Genomic DNA, 18,328 nt, shown 5'->3' with positions numbered 1-18,328 from the left:
AGTATACAGTGTGTGCAGTATACAGACAAATATTTGTTTTCATGTACCAGTATTTTATTGAACGAAGCACAAAAAAGTCATGCAAGAGAACAATAACAAAAACAGAATATGTAGTACAGCTACTCACTTTCAGCATGAAATGAATGGGGAATAATCATTATTAGTGTAGAATTTTACTTGAGGGGAACTTATGCTGTAAATGAAATAAGAAAAGCTACAGATGTTTGTTGAAATGTATATTCTTTGTTTCAGTCACTTTTTTTTGTTTTAAGAAGAATAAAAGGCGCTATTTTTCCATTGTTTTTGTTTGCTAAACATTTAAAGGTTACTTTGCCAAAGCTGATAATATTCTCAACAGTAACAAACAGCAATTTAGGAATACTTAAAATGCAGCTATTTATACCCCGTTCTGAAGAAGATGTCAATCTGCTGATTTAAATCAAACCTTCTCTGATGCTTCTAGTCTCAATTACCTGCAAGCCAGCATTCCCCAAAGTTGCAGAGCAGCGCTTTAAGATAAAAACCAGACAAAAAAAATGGAATATGTGGGTGTTTTCCCAGGAAAACGGTAGTGTGCTTGAAATATTTTTATCTTTGTTTATCGAGTAAATGAGAGTAGTTAAAAAAGAGAAGAAAATGCACATTAAGTGTAACTTTGCAATACTTAACATCTCTGTATCGTGAAACCACCTTCCCACAAAAATGTCAATTACAGACAACTTGCTCTTTGAAAACTGAAAATAGGTTGTAATCAGACTTGACACCCGTCTCAAGTTTTTATGGCCTTTGCTTGTTCGGGTTGTGATGTTTACTAGGCAACTCAATTGTAAATTGGAGCCAAATGTAAGTTTTACTGCAAAATAAACAACTCTTAAGAATTCAGTTATCAATCTGTATTATTTTTTTTCAATCAAATTATACTTTTTGTATGGGAGCTATTTGTTTTTGCTGCTGTTAACTTTTGGTTGTAAAAATTTTGACTTACTGCTAACTTCGGTGCTCAGATTAAATTGCAGTGGCCAATAAAATTAGTATTTTCTATCTGTATTGTCACATGCTTATTGTAGGCCAACAGAACACAGTGTATCTTTAAATAGTTTTAGAAACCAAAATTAAATGTTAAAAATGGTAAATTTAGTAATAAATATTTTTTAATCTAATGTCTGATTGATTTTTCAGTTTTTATTAAAGAGAATGTAAAATTTAAATAATAATTGCAAATATATATTTTTGTGAACATATCCTGTTTATTTAGGTTACAGCTAAGAGTTGTGTTAGCACTGGTGCTTCAGAGGATTAAGCAAAGATTAATTCAGTATTCAAAAATAGAGACTAAAAACAGCATATCAACAGGGGCACACCTGAAGGTTACAAAACTGAAACTTGTTTATTTTCATTCTGTTTTTCAGTATGGAATAAAAATCTACATAGAGTATTTCTGTTTATTTCTGTACTTAGTACTAAGCGGAAAATTGTTTGCTTGAATTTACTGGCACATTTAATAAATTGCACACGCAGTTTTTAAAATTGAAAGGAAAAGAAACACCCTGCCACAAACATATGGTCCTTTTTAAAAAGTTTAGTGTTGGATTGTGTTTACAGAATAAATGGAATCATGTATCAGCATTTGGTCCTGTATTATGGAGCTGCGATATTTTAGTCCAACTTGCCTTTCTCTCAAGAGTACAGTTTTTGGAGTAATAATACTTAATAAGGACACATTTGAAGACAAGGTTTGGGATTTTTTTTATTACTTTACCCTACTTGTAACCATTTCTACTGTTACCATTATGTTGAATTTGTAAAAGGACTGTACTGAATGTGATCAGAGTCGCATATTGTAATCTTTACATTTTTTGTTTTATCTGCTGCAATTTTATCTGATGCTTGTTATTCTTAGGACTTAAGAAGTGAATTTCTTAGGATATACTTAAAGCTTTATGCTTTAATGCACATTTTCTTCCAGGATCTTATCAAAAGGTGAATTGTAAATGTTTAAAGTTAAAAGACAAAATAGATGTCCACAAAATATGTACAATTAATATTATTACATATACGTTTTAGAAATCTGACAGGGAATTTTTAAATAGGAAATGGTAAAAGGAAATTTAGACTCGTCCACTGAAGCACAGAGCTTTGAAAGTCTCTGTATTTGTGTTTAAATTAGCGGTTCCTTCCTCCTGCCTTTGTTTTCAGGCATTGAATATGTATTTCATGTAAGAGTCTCCTGCAGACTTGTGGAGAGTTAGCTGTGAAGGCCTTAGTTTCTCACCGTGTGTGAGATATATGAACTTGTTTGAATCAATACATCTATCATTTAAACTCGAGGGCTTTAAATCTGAAGGTAGCAAAAAATGATTTCCTTGTAAAACCAGCATTTCACTTGTGCCTTTTTTAGTATAAATGTAAACTGTTTTCAAGATGATTCAAAACGCGCAAATGAAAGCTCATGTGTTTTTCTCCCCATATGTTTTCTTTCAAAAGCATGTACAGCCACTTTATATGTGTAAACAATCTATACATGGCTCACCCTTCTTAAAATTCCCGATCACACTCAAAAGTGTAGTTTGGACATCACATTATTCACTCTTCCTCTAAGTGCTGTTGTAAGAGGGGAGCCAAATCTGATGCAACGCCAATCACAGCCCCAGATGATGAATTATTCTCTATATAGTCCTGAATCCAGATTATCACAGAGGTGTAACAATAGTGAGCTGACAGCAGTGACACATAGGAGAAAGGTTTTATCATGGCAAAGCAGTACTTTTTTAAAAAATACATTCTTATATATATATTTTATTATTTACTGAAGGATTTTATATTTTCATATGAAAGAAACACCAGCTCAGGTAAGGGACTCTATTTTACATAAGTTCCGTTAGGGGGCCCTCGTGTTTAGGAAGAACCAATTATTTTAAGACCGAACTAAGACTTTTTTTCTCTTGTTTTTTTTTTTTCAGAAAAGGTCACGCATCGCCTACAGTGACGAGGTGCGGAATGAGCTCCTGGGGGATGATGGGAATTCCTCCGAGAGTCAGGTAGGCCGCTAATCAGGGAGTCCTTGTGGGTGGCTGGAAGGTGAGGGAGGTCAGAGCTGCACAGGACAGCTCAAGCTGCTCACTAACAGCATTGGCAGCAAGTCATGTGGAAGAAATACTGTTCAATGCAAAGCTGAGGTCTGAATCAACCTCTCCATCTTAGGGCACAAGATCGCAAGCTCTCCTTTCTCATAGCTCCTCACTGTCTGTCGCCTTCATTTCAGAATGCTCTTTTTTGTTTTTTTTTCCCTGCTGGGAAAGTACCCCATACCTACAATGGGCTGTATCTAATCTTCCAACCCTTAAAAGTAAAGCAACAGAAGCCAAGCTACAATATGTCCATTCGTATATGCGTAGCCTTGATGAAATGTGTGTTTACTGTCTGCCTGATGATCGTCAGTACTTGTATAATTTTGGTTTAAACGCTGACCTTCCACTTTGTAGAATAAAACAGTAATTAACCCACGGTGAGGAGCAAACAAGTATTTCTAGCAGGAGACGCCATATTCACTGCTACTTACTGTTCTGTTACCTTAGATCATTTTATTAAAATATCTCTGCATTGAACTGTACTGAAATAATAAACTAAGGATCAAATCCTAAATAATGTGATATTACTTGGGGTTTCATCATGTATGCTTTCTGTTAAAATCAACATCACTACAACTACATCCATCAAATCTGGTACATTTTTAGTGACTATGTAGTTTTTAAATATGATTATTTGAATAGCCATAAGCTTGTATTGCTCTTTAAGTAAAACCTGTTAAAATAACCCAGTTTAATTATTTAAACTTGGAAATTACATCTTTTTTCTGAATTGATGTTAAATACTTTCAAATGCTATTATTCTTCTTGTTAAATTGGAATCAATGCATGTACGTTTTTTTGTTAAGAAAACATGCTAAAATGTTTAATTGCAGAAACAATGTATGTCAAATGTTTAAATGTAGATTTAGTAGTTCTGTCATATTTCTGAAGTGCTGGAGCATCAAACAAGCAAAAGCACTTCACTTCAGTGTGTACTGTCTGTCCTTCACCTAAACAGCTGGTCTTCAGAACTAAGCTCTTGGAATTCCAACTATAGCACTTTGAATAATTACATATTATATTTTTAATTATCCTGCCAACTTTGCAGTTAAATAGTTAAAGTACGTCATACAAATTGTAAAAGAAGAATGAAATTGTCTGCAGCTGAACTGTCTTAAAATAAAGTTTGCTTTTTGATATCCCTCTTATTACCATTTCAATACTAACCTTTGCACCACACATCTTACAAACATATGTATCGTTAGCTGAAATATGTAATTGATATGCATATTCCCCTCCAAATTAGTGAAAAAACAACAATGGTGACATTTACTATGGAAGTTGGGGGGTTGATTTGCTGCCAGAACTGTCACATATAAAAAAATGTGCTATCAAATATATTAATAACAGTCGGGTAACCCACATTTTGCTCATCAGATTTAAGAAAAATAAACCAGTTAATGATAAATTCCATTGTTCAAATAATGATCTTAAAGTCATTTTTAAATAAAATCTACTTTTCACAAAAAATTAGAACAGATTGGTTTTTTAAATGTTTAAAAAGCATTCTTCCTTTTTTAATCTTTAATTAAGTGGTCTGTTATTATTTCAAGTGAGGGATTATTTTGCAACCCAATGAATTCCTCATTTAGTGACATGTAAATCTCTGACTGTTGTTTTTTTTCTTAATAGGAAATGTATATTCGGTGCCGAATGGTCACTGATTAATTTTTGTCTTGGTGTCTAAATTATTTATTATTTAAAAGAACAGTCATACATGGATGCAAGACTTATTTTTTCTTTTAACATTTGTACTTGCATTCATCAGGGTAAAGACATTGGGGGGGGGGGGGAAATCACAATTAAACAAACTATTTTTGTATTTAAAATACTTATGCTGTGATTTGTAGGTCAATGCTAACAATATCTAAAATTGCTCGTGTTTAAAATGTGTGTGAACACGAACTTATCTGTAATCAGTGGAACATCTAAATAATAATAAGAACAGCTGGTTTAACTTTTAAAACTGATAATGATCATTAAGACCAGTTTCAATACATTGATTTTTTCTCACCTTTTTGCGGCCTAAATCTAAGAAAGCTTTAAAGAAAAAAAAGATTCACCGTCCGAACTCGCATAGTTAAACCCTTACACGATGCAAAATAGGAAAGCAATGAGTGGCAGTTTTTTCCTGTTTTTAGATGCTGTATTTACTTCATTTCCATCTTAAAAACTTCTGGTGATAATGCGAGACTCGGTCTTGCTGTGTATGGAGTATACGAACTTCAGTTTTTATAGAACGAAGCAGGGTGATGGAAGGGAGGAGGGCGAGGAGTGGTGGTGGGGGGGATTTGGGGCAAGTCGGTCAATTTAATTCCTGAAGATCTGAAAGAGGTCAGGATCATTTCATATAGCCCCGGCAGAGCAGATCATTACCAGACACAAATCTGTTCGTTACATGCCAAGGATTTATAACAAAATAAATAGGGAGCCTTCATAAGTTCTGAAAATGGCGTGTTTGCCCTGCGATAATGTGTAAAGGCCGGTTTAATAGAGTTCGGCATTTATTCGTTATCTGTATGCGGACAGAGACAGAATTGGCACTATCGCATTTTTTTTAATAATTCGGTAGTTTACCGTTGCACGTGTTGGGGCTTCACACACAATCGCACACACAGGTTTATACTTGCGTGCGCGCACGCACGCGCGCACACACACACATACATTCACACAAAAAATACTCTGCGGCATCGTTTCGATTTCAGTCACAGCAGAAGGCTTGGCCACAAGAGATTTTGCTGGTTTGAGCCGGCGTGGACCAGATTTAACAGGCTACAAAGGAAGATTACCACTTGTATCAAATTCCGTGATGAATAAAAAAAAGAGTCTTTGTTTGAAAAACGCACTGATTATCATAACAGAAAATTGCAGCAGTGCAATTTTGAATATAGGCCGGTCGAAGCAGGAGCATGAAAAAGTCTAATTATAACATTTAAAAAAATACTTTGCATTCACTGTATTTAGCTTGTACTTTTTCCCGATAATGTAGTGTTAATATTTATCCATATATAACCTGGCACAAGAAAATGTTGGGGGAAGGTGGAAAAAATCTTGGTCGTATTGCTTTCTACAAATCCTTCATGAAGCCTTGCAGTCGACCATGCAGCACAAATGAGATAGGGCAAGTTTTGTTTGGTTCCCTATTGAAACCAGTGGTGGGCCTGCAAGTGATCACTGCTGATGGCGGGTTGGCGAAACTCTAAATAGCCACATCTGTAGTGTAGTTTTAAACCTTGGCCCGTTAAATAATGCATTTAACGTAGGGGTGGTGACCTTAAAAATAAAAGACAGTTCGCATCAGCAGTGGGCTTTTTACTTGAAGACAGACGTTCTTAATGGCCTCCCTATTTAGTAGAGAGCACTTCTGTGGTTTCCCAAGCTATTTTCTGAACCTGGCGTAAAACTGCTCCCCTGTTTCGCTGGTTTTACTTTTTTTAAAATTTGTCTTTGAAGCTCATCTTCTGAAACAATGTATATTTGTAGAAACAAGGCCAGAGATGTGTTTTTCACTGTGTTTGATGGCCATATCTCTGTTTGAAATTGTAAATAGTAACGTTTTGAAATTTTTGGTCATCACAAAAGCACTACCCTTCCTGGAAACTAAACATATGATCGAAATTAAGATTTTTGTTTTCTTAATTTACCTTTCCAAAAGTGCTTTTTTTTACCTCTATGGCAGCCCATTGGAACTGTACACATTGATAATCAGCAACGTTCACCCACATTCAAAGAAAACAGAATTAAGCATGTTTTTTATTTTATTTCTTTGCTTTGTTGTTCTTGATAAAATAGCTTACTGACACTAGAACATTGTATTGGTTGTAAGTGATGCCCTCCTTTGTCTTTGGTTCCAAGTAAAAATCTCTCAAATCAGGGAAAATGTTGAGAAAAGATCAAATGTAATTTAGGATTGACAAGAAAGCATATATTGTTGTTTTTTCTTTAGGGCTGTGTAATATAAGAGAAAGTGTAAATGAAAAAAAAATGTAAAGGAGTTTTGTATTATAACCCCTGATGTATTTGTTAAATATTTTTTAACTTCTCTTTCTTGAGACTAATGACTAATGTTTTATTGATATGGTATGCTCTATCATTCCTAATGTTTTTACTGAAGATTCAAGAAATTCTTGTGGTCATCTCATTGTATTACATTTGCAAACACTCAGACCAAACACGTCTCACTGTGGCTGCAGCAGCCATTTAACTTCAATTCCTGAGCCGTTGTCTGGATCGAGTTTATAATTTGTGATCCTTGTCCTGCCTTTTTCTGGTAGATTTGCAAATGATAAAAATAGAAAATTCAAAATGACCAAACAGTACAAAGTAAGATGAGAAGAGGTGCTAATAATGGCCTTGAGCCTCCCCTTAGATCTGCTAACCTTTAATCTTTCAGAAAATGTAGATAAAAAATTACCTGCAATGACTGACAAATTAAGAAACTTGTTCCCTTCTCTTGCAGAATGTATTTGTCTTGTAATGCATGATAGCGTAGTTTCTGTGTGTTTCACACTCCAGGTGTGTTTGTCAATGTATGTTTATATAAAGGGGAGCAACATAAGCACAATTAAATGACACAGTCTTGTGACATTTGTCTGTATGAACTATGCACATAGAGATGACGTTTTTAAAAATAATGAGATAAGACAAGCAATGTTTTAAACTGAGATTTTGTTCTGCTTTTCTTGTATTATGATGCTGATAATCATGCAACATGCATTCAATTAAAATAGGCTCTTGGCAATGCAACAGTAAGGATCGTATGTGTATTGAAAATGTGTATATATATATGTAGATTGTACTCTTAAAATTAAAATACCTATTTTTACCAGAGGTGTAGCTAACAAAAGACTTTATAATGTGAAAAGCATTATTTGTAAGACTTCAATTTATTTACGACATTTTCATTAGTCATCTAAATGTGAGATGAATTATGCCCTGTAGATCTGCAGTAAGAAGCACTGACAGGTTTTAAAGGCATTTAAGCAGTTGTATTATGGTTATTAAACTGAGCACATGCCTGCTACTCTAAGCCCTTGCTTTACTAGTTCACTGTTTTAAAACTGAACAGAATGATTCTTGTTTTTCTCCTTTGCCATATTGAGTGCTGTGATGTGACTTGGATTTTTTTTTTCCTTGATGATGATACTTTAGATGTAGTAAGAAAAAAAAAAGAGTAGAGAATTCCATTCCACTCTCTTTGTTTAATGTGACAGCGCAAGAAGTGATCTTTGTTTGTTCAAAAACTCTGCATGAATCTGTGTTTAGCTTCGTTTAATGTGTTTGTCTGTGATTTCTAAATGCTAAACATGCAAACAGATAAATCGTCAAGGTTAATTCTGTACCCTGCCGCATGACTGATCTCTTTCCTGCCATTTCTTTCCTTTTTATCTTTCTCTGTGCGTTCATGTTGCAGTTGATAAAGTTACGTGAAGAGGTAAGTACTTCCTCGCTAGCTATTTTAGTCTGGCATTCCCTCAGAACTTCCAATTGATTTTTTCCCCCTAGTTAGAAAACACTCTTGATTGCTCTTTCTTTTCACAACTTACATTGCTTGAACTGCATCACGTTTGTTCAATTGTGCTTTGTATTTTATTTAAAGATGTTTACCATTGGGGAAAAAATATTGTTTTATTTCTCCTTATTTCAGACATCTGTCCCCTCATCCAACAGGTGAAACAGTTTAGCTAGTGCTTAAATGCAGCTTGTGATAATTCAGTAAGCATGTGCTGAAGTTTAATACCAAACCCAGAAGATTGCTCTTCAGTACAATTTAGATTTTTTCCTTATAATAAAGATATTTAAAGGTTAGAGTAAGAATAGATAAGAATAGATTATTGATCTATGCCTTATTGATCAACACCTAAAGATCTGCTGTATAGATTTATATTGATCTATTCATCTGCATTTGTTTTTTTCCCTTTATTATTGGGCAAAAAAATAAAATCCATATACCTTATGTCCCAAAATATTAATTTTAGTATAGTTCTATTTTAATATATAAAGTTTAAATTATTTAATATTTAACTTTAATTGCAGCAAAAGGATTTAGGAGTAAAATACACCATTTAGTAGGTTTCATATTCTGTCTTCATTAATGCAATAAAAAATTATAGTTACATTATATACATGGACAGCAGTTCTGTAAACACATATGATTAATATGCTTTAACAAAAAATATCATATCTAGATTTGCATGGGGTAGTGTGACTGATAATTCAAACATAGTTATTATTGTTGTTATTATTTATTATTATAAGTTTGGAAGCAAAAAGAATTAAATGTCTTTCTATAGTTCTGACAGCTAAACTCTAATGTTAAAATTTTAATTAAAATACTTTTGAATACATTCTTCTGATAAATTAATCATATCTATTGTTAGGAGGAAACATAAGAGTTTAGAAGATTTGAAGACAGAAATATTTTACCATTCAAAGATGTCTGGTGCTTCAGGGACATGCTTAGACATTATCTTTATATTTGGTTGTTGTGATAGGTTTTCTCTTTGTTTTGAGCTGTCCTGCAAGTTCACTGAGACATATTTTGCATTTGTTTCCCTCTGTGCCTGTTGAAAACTTTGGAATTTCACAACTACAGGCGTATCATCAGTATGATCATTCTTTCCCCCTGCCAGCACCGCCTTCAACTTTTTTTTCACAAGGGTTTGCTTAGCAGCTGCTTTCTCATGGAATAGATGCAAAGGGCAAGATTTTCCGTTGTTTTTTTTTGTAAACACGAAAGAGTAATGGGCTGACGTTTGTCTGTTGAACCAGCCTTCACTGCCTCTATACCACGGGGTATCTGTACAGCTAAAGACTAGGAGAGCAATTGTTAGTTTAGTATTCATAGACACAAACAGATATTGTACATAGTGGAAGTCTATATCCCAAGATCTCTTCTTTGTAAAACAAACATGCCTGTGCACCTCCAATGCACTTACTGGAGAAATATGTATTTAATCCATCGTTTATTACTTAACAGAAATATGTTTTTCTTTTTATAACTAACTTGCTGCACTGTAATCTTCTTAATTTCTTCTTGTTTAAACCCAGGCGCATAACTGTTACCTTAAACAATTACACAAATCTCTGTATTTTTCCTTCATTAAGAATGACGTCCACGAGAGAGAATTTGTTTTTGTCCTAGACATATTGTAAGAAAAAAATAGATTTTGCCTTTTTTTTAAATATAATTTTGCAAGTTATGTATAAATATTCACTGTGATCAGTTTACCCTTTAAAAATTCCCAATGGGCCAAAAAAGACAGGCCAAGGTGCTGTCTTAATGTTGGCCTCATACAGTACATGGATATACTGTAAGTGCCTGATTTTCTTATCTGTGTTTTGTAAATATCTTTATATATTATTAATACACACAAGCTTATATTTGGTATGCACTGTAAAGAAAAGTCAAGCTATTGATTGTATTCATTGTACTTCTACTGATTTTTGCAATAGAATTTTAAGGATCTGTTTTATTCACTGTGTGTATTCATAGGCATTTTTCGGCTTTCTCTTCCCATCGCAAAGAAAATGGAGATAAATTATCCCAGTCATATAAAAGCTGTTCTTAAGTTCAGAATTTAAAAATATCAGAAGAGTGAAATCTTTGGTGTTTTTTGACTTGTTTTTATATTATATTTCGGTGTTCTTTCTTATACGATGACACACAAAGGGAAGAGTACATCAGCCATCAATTTTTCTGGAGCATTTTTACTTTTATGAGTTTACCTATTTATTTGTTATTTTTTCATTTTGAATGTGCAGTTATTTAATTATATTTTGTTCTTCCTTTTTCACTGTGCTATTTTGTTTCTTGCAGTATCTTCATCAAAGACATTCAGCTTATATATACTTAGCTCTCTTTTAAAAACTATACTTTTTTCTGCTGAAAAACATGTTTAAATATTTAGCACCCATATCCACAGCTGTTTGACACTTGTAATTCCTTGTCTTACATGTTCCAAACAAACCCTGAGAAGATCACATAGTTAGGATGAATCAGAGCTGTCATCATTATTCAGTTTGACGCTCACCCTCATTGAAATAATAAGGAATCATCTGTACTTTTGAAAATTGTGATACTAACCAGTGTTTGATATTAAAAAGGGAGAAGGCAGAAAAATCTTTGAGCACAGCTGCATTGTTCCCTGCCTCACTCTTAATAACTACAAATGAAATAGGCTTCTGTCTAAAAACAAAAAATCGAGTATTTTAGTTTCAGAAACAAGGGTCTTCGTTTTGATATATGTGTATTTCTATGAAAATGCAGGTGCAGATATCTGTTTCTGGGAATATACAGCTGCATAGGTTAAGCATGTTAAGATGTGGACTGTAATTGCATTGTGAGTCACGATAATAAGAAAAGCGTGCCACAGTTGTTTCAGCGTAAAACTGTTGTAGTTGTCTTGATGATTATAGGTCATCTTTGAAAAAGCGAGAGCCACTTCCGATAATATAGCCTACACTTTTCATGGTCAGAGACATGCATCACTTTCAAACACCAGACAACACTAAAATGTTTAAGAAAAATGAAAATACTTCAAAGAAAATACATTTTTTATTAGATAAATGTTCATTGCATGAAACATGAAGATATCCCTCCGAGTGGTCCATAACACAATGACAAAGTTTAATCAGAATGTCAAAACCTTTGATTGGCTCCCTTACTAAGCAACAGTTGTATTTCTCTTTTCGTTGATTTGATGTCATTTGTGAAAGTGCTTTAAAGTTAGTATTAGGACATTCTCAGTAAGGAGCTATTGGAAATATGCTTGGCAGAGATTGTTAATGGTGACAAAGTTAAGAGAGCAGTCTAAGCTTAGCTTGGAGTTCCAATCTATATACTTTTCATTTAAATGATCAAAAACTGGATGACAGTCCTTGGTGTTTTATGCTACGCCTGTGTAGCTTATGGGTTATTAAACATGAGTATATGGCTTCCAATGAGATGCAAGATAACAATACCACCTTATTTTCTTTTATCTCACTGATGCCTTTCCATTTTTGTGTATATAGAATGTTTAAGTATAATATATGTATATCTGTCCTATTGTAGAATAAGAGTTAATTCATGTTTATGAAATCAGAAAGATGTGTGATTTTCTGTGCAAACATCATGTTACCTATTTTTAGCAAGGCAACTTGATGGTGATCTAAACTCTTTTGCTAGTTTGCATGTGGATAAAAATTGAAACACATTAAATTGTTTTATGAAATGTTGTAGGAGTTTCCATTTCTGAAGGAAAGATCAAAAACATTTGATTGTAATCCATTTGGTCATAGGAGTATATAGGTGATATTTCAGAATTAGTCATCTCTGCTTTTTAGTCAGTCATGAAACCCCGATTTGTTGCACCAATTTGTTTCTGTTAAATGATTTGGGAAAAGGATAAAATAAAGTTCCTATTCACCCTGTTACTGCCTGCTTATGATGAGTGTCATTTTACCACCTGTTCCATACCAAATTGATGGACTTTTTTGCTGTTAAGCGCTTCCAGTTTCCTTAACTGTCTTTATAAACAGTTTTTCTTTTTCTATTTATGATATTGATGGGTGGTTACCAGATTTGGTATCATACCGTTTTCCGAAGGGTGAATGAGAATGTTGACAGGTCAGTTTATGAGAATGCTAACGATATCTTTGGGACTTTGAGGTTGTAAAAAACCCCTCCTCTAACTTGAGTCATTTTCAAGTGAAAGATTTTTTTATGTGTAGGGCAAAGGGGCTGATTTAATGCAATATATTTTAAAACTACTGAGAGGAAGCACTAGTGTATTCTAACACTGTACAGTGCAGTCTTTCATTTCATTTCTTTGTTTCATTTTGCTCCAGTTAGCTTACTATGCAGTAATGCAGTCCATCCTATCCTGCATAAATCTAACACATTTCGAAGTGTGTTTGTATTTGTGTGTATAGGTCCACACGCATGCACGCACACACACATATGGATACATATACAACATGTGAGAGTGCTTATTAATTGTTATAGAACCTGTATGGCTTCCTTGACCTTTACATCAGGTCCTGTCAATGCCAATCTGAGCACATTGTTCTAATGATTTCTCCCCTCGATCACCCCCCAAAAAAGAAAGAGAGAGAGGGAGAGACAGAGAGAGAGAGAGAAATTCAAGGAAAGCTTTGAAGTGGCTTTCACTGCTACAGTCGGCTGGCCGCCTCTCCGAGATGTGTCACCTTTGCCGAGAGGGAATAGGGAAATCACGTTTCGAATGGTAATGATAACATACTAATCACTTGAATTCTTTGAAGATGGGAGCGAGATACTCTGTCAGTATCCCTGGCTGCCGGTGCTCCGAGGCACACAGGCATCATGGTCTAGGTGTATTAGCTTAAGCGTGCATGTCAATACTGCCTGCATCTTCGCAGATCCATAGGGGCTCATTAGGGAGAGCTGGCTCATTCTCCCTATGTGCACGCACCCCCCTTTTTTAAACTATTAAAAAGTATTTCTGCAATTTTAAATGACATCTGTCAACGGTGGGGGGAAAAAAAAAGTTCAGAGGAGGTTTTTTCTCTTTCTGATTGTCAAACTTTGAAACCGGTTTTGAAAAGTGGAACATCGTCTTGGCTTTTTTTTTCTCCGGGAGTGATTAGTTTGTACATCTTTTGACAGCTTAACTAGAACTAAGGATGCAGTTCTTTTGCTTTTTTTCAATGAAAGAAAGCGGGAATAAAATTCTCTTAAGAAAAGTTTGTCTTATTAAAAAGAGGAGGATGTGGCAATGTGCGAGATGAGAGACGGGAGTCCACTGTGTGTGTTTGCGTTTGGTCACAAAATACGAAAATAAAAAAAAATGTTACACACAGTGGAAATAACAATTGCAGTCTAATACGTGAAATGCAGCAAAGCACACTCATACTGTGATGACCTGAATTATCCAAAATACTATTTTCGCTTTGCAGTAAAACTTGTGAGTAATCATTCTGCAAAAAGTGGAAAAAATAGTTACAAATAGTTATTAATGCATCACATCTGTTCAGTCAGGCACAAAAACATTATTGGAACCTGACATGAATGAAATATCTGCTAAATTCTGTTCTTCATTTAAACTTGAATATATTTCGATTTTCTACTTATTTAAACAGCTTTATAAATACTCTGTATCCTAGTCTATGAGTAAAGAAAGCCATACCATACAACGTTGGGTCCTATTCCATTGTTTTCAAATTAGTGAAAACTGGCTAGTTTTGTAGTCTGGCCTGTTTACTGCAGATTGTACCTAAAACTGTCTCAAAACCACCTCTTGTACAGTTATAACCATCATTAATATTGTATTCTCAAATTTAAAGTTAGGAATGTGACTGCACGACAGTGCCATTGGCTTTTTTTGTGAAGAATTTATAACCTAATAAAGTTAATGTTTCTTAAAATTGTGTTGTCACTCATCATCTAATTATTAAATTTAAACCATTAGGTCTTAGTCATCATTTAGCCCTATTTTTGCTAGTGCATTAAACATTGGTGTTTTTGTTTTGTTTCTGCGCTTTAGCTGTATCCAGTCCCTTCAGTATAACACATGCACAAATTAGTTATTACAAAAGTAAAACCTACTCATTTAATTGCTTTGTGAAATGTGTTTAGCTCTCTGATGTAGTGTGCCATTCATAAAACCTTATCAATTCAGAAAGGGAAGATTAATTAAGTGTACAACACATTTTCTATTTGGGGATTGTATATTGGTGTTTTATCTGAGCACTACCTTCTAAAAATTACTTTAAAATAGGCTAATGAAGTACACTTGAAAATCTTTAGGAGCATAATGCCCTGCATTGCTTTACTTGTAATTGTGTTTTAAACCAGTGTTTACACTGATGTGATGTTATAGTATTATCGCAAATCAATTGCTCTAGTTCTGAAAAATAGGCACTAGCTTATAATGTATAATGTATAACGTATGGTACTTCTTAAGAAGGAAATGTTTTTCCTAAATCATTTTGTTTTTATTTCAAGCCACAAATATTTTTTATCTCATTTACCCTTTATCAGCTCTTGACCTTACACTAAACACAAACCACAGAGATGAGTTAAATATACATTTTTATTTATTTTTATATATTTTGTTGTTCATATATTTGCCATAAAAATTGAAAGAATATTATATCACTGAATGAAAACAAGATCTGTGAGAGGCATTTGTGCAGAGACCATTGCCGTAGACTTTTTAAGATGGACATTATTTGCGTTAAATGGATACAGTTAATGGGAAGTTTGTAGAAAATATGTAAGTGAATAGCTACATAAATTGGTGCATATAGAAAGTAAAATGTATGTGATGTCAGAAGATGGGTTAAATACTGAGAGACTGTTTTCTAGAAAAATACTATCAGTCACTATAAGTTCAGAATATGGTAAATACGTGTTTTAAAAAATATGTAGATCAGCAGAATATGTCCAGGTGAAATTACCTAGATGAACGCAATTGTAGGAGCTCAGTATCCGGTAGGTCTGTGCTAGTGTCACCCTCAAATGTTTTCATCTCTCTCAATCTGTGTTTGTGTTTCAGAGAGCACATCTGCTGGATAACACAGAGAGGTTGGAAAGGTCATCACGAAGACTAGAAGCTGGGTACCAGATAGCTGTGGAAACCGGTAGGCATTCTGAGTGCAAGCAAATTGTCTTGCTTATGCACAGCAGCTTTGACGACACATGACATTTCAGGAGCACATCAAAGGAACAGCGCAGACAGTCGCTCAAGATGCAGTTTTACATATAGCATGCACCATTGTGAGCTTATTTTCGATCATCCATGTATTTTTTAAACTTAAAAAAGACAGCGGTCTATTGGAATAAAATTCCTAAGCATTCTCCTAGATCTCTAATTTTCAGTCAGAAACAATCTTTAAAAATAAGAATGCCAATATAAACGTAATCAAGTCTCTGATGGTGTTTTTTTGTTTGTTTGGTTTTGCTTTGATTTATTAAATATTGGAAAATTATCTCATTTGGATTAAACAGATTAAATATAAAGATTGACGCTCTTAGTTTGCTGTCACCACATTATTGATGCTCACTGTATTCCTCTGAGAGGTATCAAAGCTCATTCTTGAAGTATCATCCCACTTTCTCTTGCTTCCACTATAGTTTGAAAAAGTTTATTAATTTACACTATAATGGCAGTGTGGAATCCGTACGGTGTCGACAGATTTAATAATTCAGGTCGAAGGAGGACTGTGGAGAAGGTATCTGTTTGATGTTTTCTTAGTTACACTGACAAATGCATAAATACAATTTACATTCCTTCTTTAAAAATCTACTTTACAATGGATTCTGAGGATAAGAAACTCATGTATTTTTATTTGACTGGGAATCTGTAGACTTGTGGAGATTTTCTTTACCCCATTAGCTCGTGTTTAATTTAGTTGCCCAATTCTTGCCGTAAAAGTCTTTCATGATATTGTATCTGTTGGCACTTTGAGGGATAAACCAGAGGCTTTTCATACATGCATCGGGATCTTTCTATCTCTTAAGGAAATGTGCTCCAGAGGAAGGTGCTTTATTGAGTAACTTGTGAGAGAGAAGAGTGATTGTTTTTCCGGTGTGGCCCATCGGAACGGCTGCCTCGCATGTTTTATAGTTGTACAGGCTCCATCTCACTGCACGTTTTAAACCCGGGACCTCCCTCTCTCAAGGTCCTGCTTGACTGCACTGCCTGTGATGCCTTTTGTGAGTCAGACCTGCAAGTACATAAACAACATAAATACACATGAACGTAAGCTCCTAGGCTGCTAAGCGAGAAGACTGAGCACAAACATTAGGCCTTTTGTTTGAGACAGCGGCAGGAAAGAAAAAGCTCTCAACAGTTCTCATGCTGAAGTTGAAAGCCTTGCTGTTGGAGGCCTTCCTGCAGGGCGGTGTCAAGCCAAGCTCTCAGACTCTCCTGGTAAACGGGGTGAAATTGGTGGGCCTGTTTCACAAGCTGTTGTTCTGAAGAGCTTTATTAATTAATTATTTTATGTTTTGTCTCCAAAAGTCTATTAAATCTAGTGAAACGGAAACACTGGGTGTTATTTGATTCAATTACAATAAGAGAAAGGAAGAGTGATTCCCATTGTCAGAAAAAGTTGTGCTGAAATACTCACATAATTAGCTGTAGTAGGCAGCTGTAACTTCTGTGATGTACTTCATGTCTTTAATATAACAAATAGAAATGATACATGTTTAGGAAAAAGATTCAGTAAAAGCATTTACCAACATTTTGATGTATAAAGACAGTGACTAAATGCAAACAGTTGGCACCTGTAGTCCTCGTTTTTCAGTTATGCATTGTGCACTTTTTCTTTTTTTAGAAAAGGATAGATATTGCATTTTGTTTAATTTAAATGTTAGATGCACAGTTTTATAATTTTAAAAACATGGACCTTTCTGTTTATTGTATGTATGTCTGTTTATATTTCATTATATACAGAATTTTGGTATATTTTTAAATGTAATATAAAAACATATGGACCGAATTCAATATGAATTTCATACCAAATGAGTCTGAATTAAGGGCAGTTGATTATGGTTTTCTTCAAAACTAAATAATATCAGTGCATATAATCATAAATACTACTGAAAGCAACTCCATGCTAAATGATTAGTATGATTAGTTGAAACTCAGAGAAGTGGAAAATGGCCTAAAAGTTTGGATTAATGAAAATTGCTAGTAGATTATTAAGTCATTATATGTAATTATAATCACTTATCATGCTTTTTTTGTGCATGAGTGTGTAAACCAGTGCAAAAGATATCAATATCTTCATTATATGAATGAATTGTCAGTATATTGTCAATATATTCATTGATGTGGTGCAGTTTTCAAAATATGGAACCAACCTTACCAGATGCCATAATATGTTGTAAAAAATATATATTCTAAGACTCAGGACATATTTTCTTATTAACTGAACTGTTATTAAATCCTCTGTGATATTGCCCTGTTTTTCCACTGTTGGGTTGGGTTATTTGACCGAAAAGGCAGGACTGTTGCCAGCTGACACATAGAGTGAGAAGTCTGTCTCAGTATCATGACAGGTTTCATGAAATTATGGAGGGTTTATGCTTTTTGTTAAGCTACAGGTACAGTAAATGAAAATCAGGGCCTAGCCAATCTCTTGTTGAAAGGTTTATTTAACCTCATATTTCTTTCAGGGGGTGCAGAGACATAATCTTAAGGAAAGTTCTGTGAATTTGTTTTAGAAAC

At 34.3% G+C, this 18,328-nt stretch overlaps 1 protein-coding gene across 3 annotated transcripts in view; it reads left to right on the top strand.

Annotated features, from left to right (window-relative positions):
* Window positions 1-18,328, top strand: part of vti1a (vesicle transport through interaction with t-SNAREs 1A) — a 186,101-nt gene that overhangs the window by 27,116 nt on the left and 140,657 nt on the right. For 2 of the 3 annotated variants that reach the window (XM_088635818.1, XM_088635821.1), the window contains exons 4-6: window positions 2,961-3,038; window positions 8,542-8,562; window positions 15,650-15,734. In XM_088635818.1, coding sequence (XP_088491944.1) covers window positions 2,961-3,038; window positions 8,542-8,562; window positions 15,650-15,734 — 184 coding nt within the window. The remainder of the gene's footprint in view (window positions 1-2,960; window positions 3,039-8,541; window positions 8,563-15,649; window positions 15,735-18,328) is intronic. The other variant, XM_088635820.1, reaches the window with a different exon arrangement.

This window comes from Lepisosteus platostomus, chromosome 6 (genome assembly GCF_059453375.1).
Source record: "Lepisosteus platostomus isolate fLepPlt1 chromosome 6, fLepPlt1.hap1, whole genome shotgun sequence".
Lineage (NCBI taxonomy): Eukaryota > Metazoa > Chordata > Actinopteri > Semionotiformes > Lepisosteidae > Lepisosteus > Lepisosteus platostomus.
This window is presented reverse-complemented; position numbering and strand designations above follow the sequence as displayed.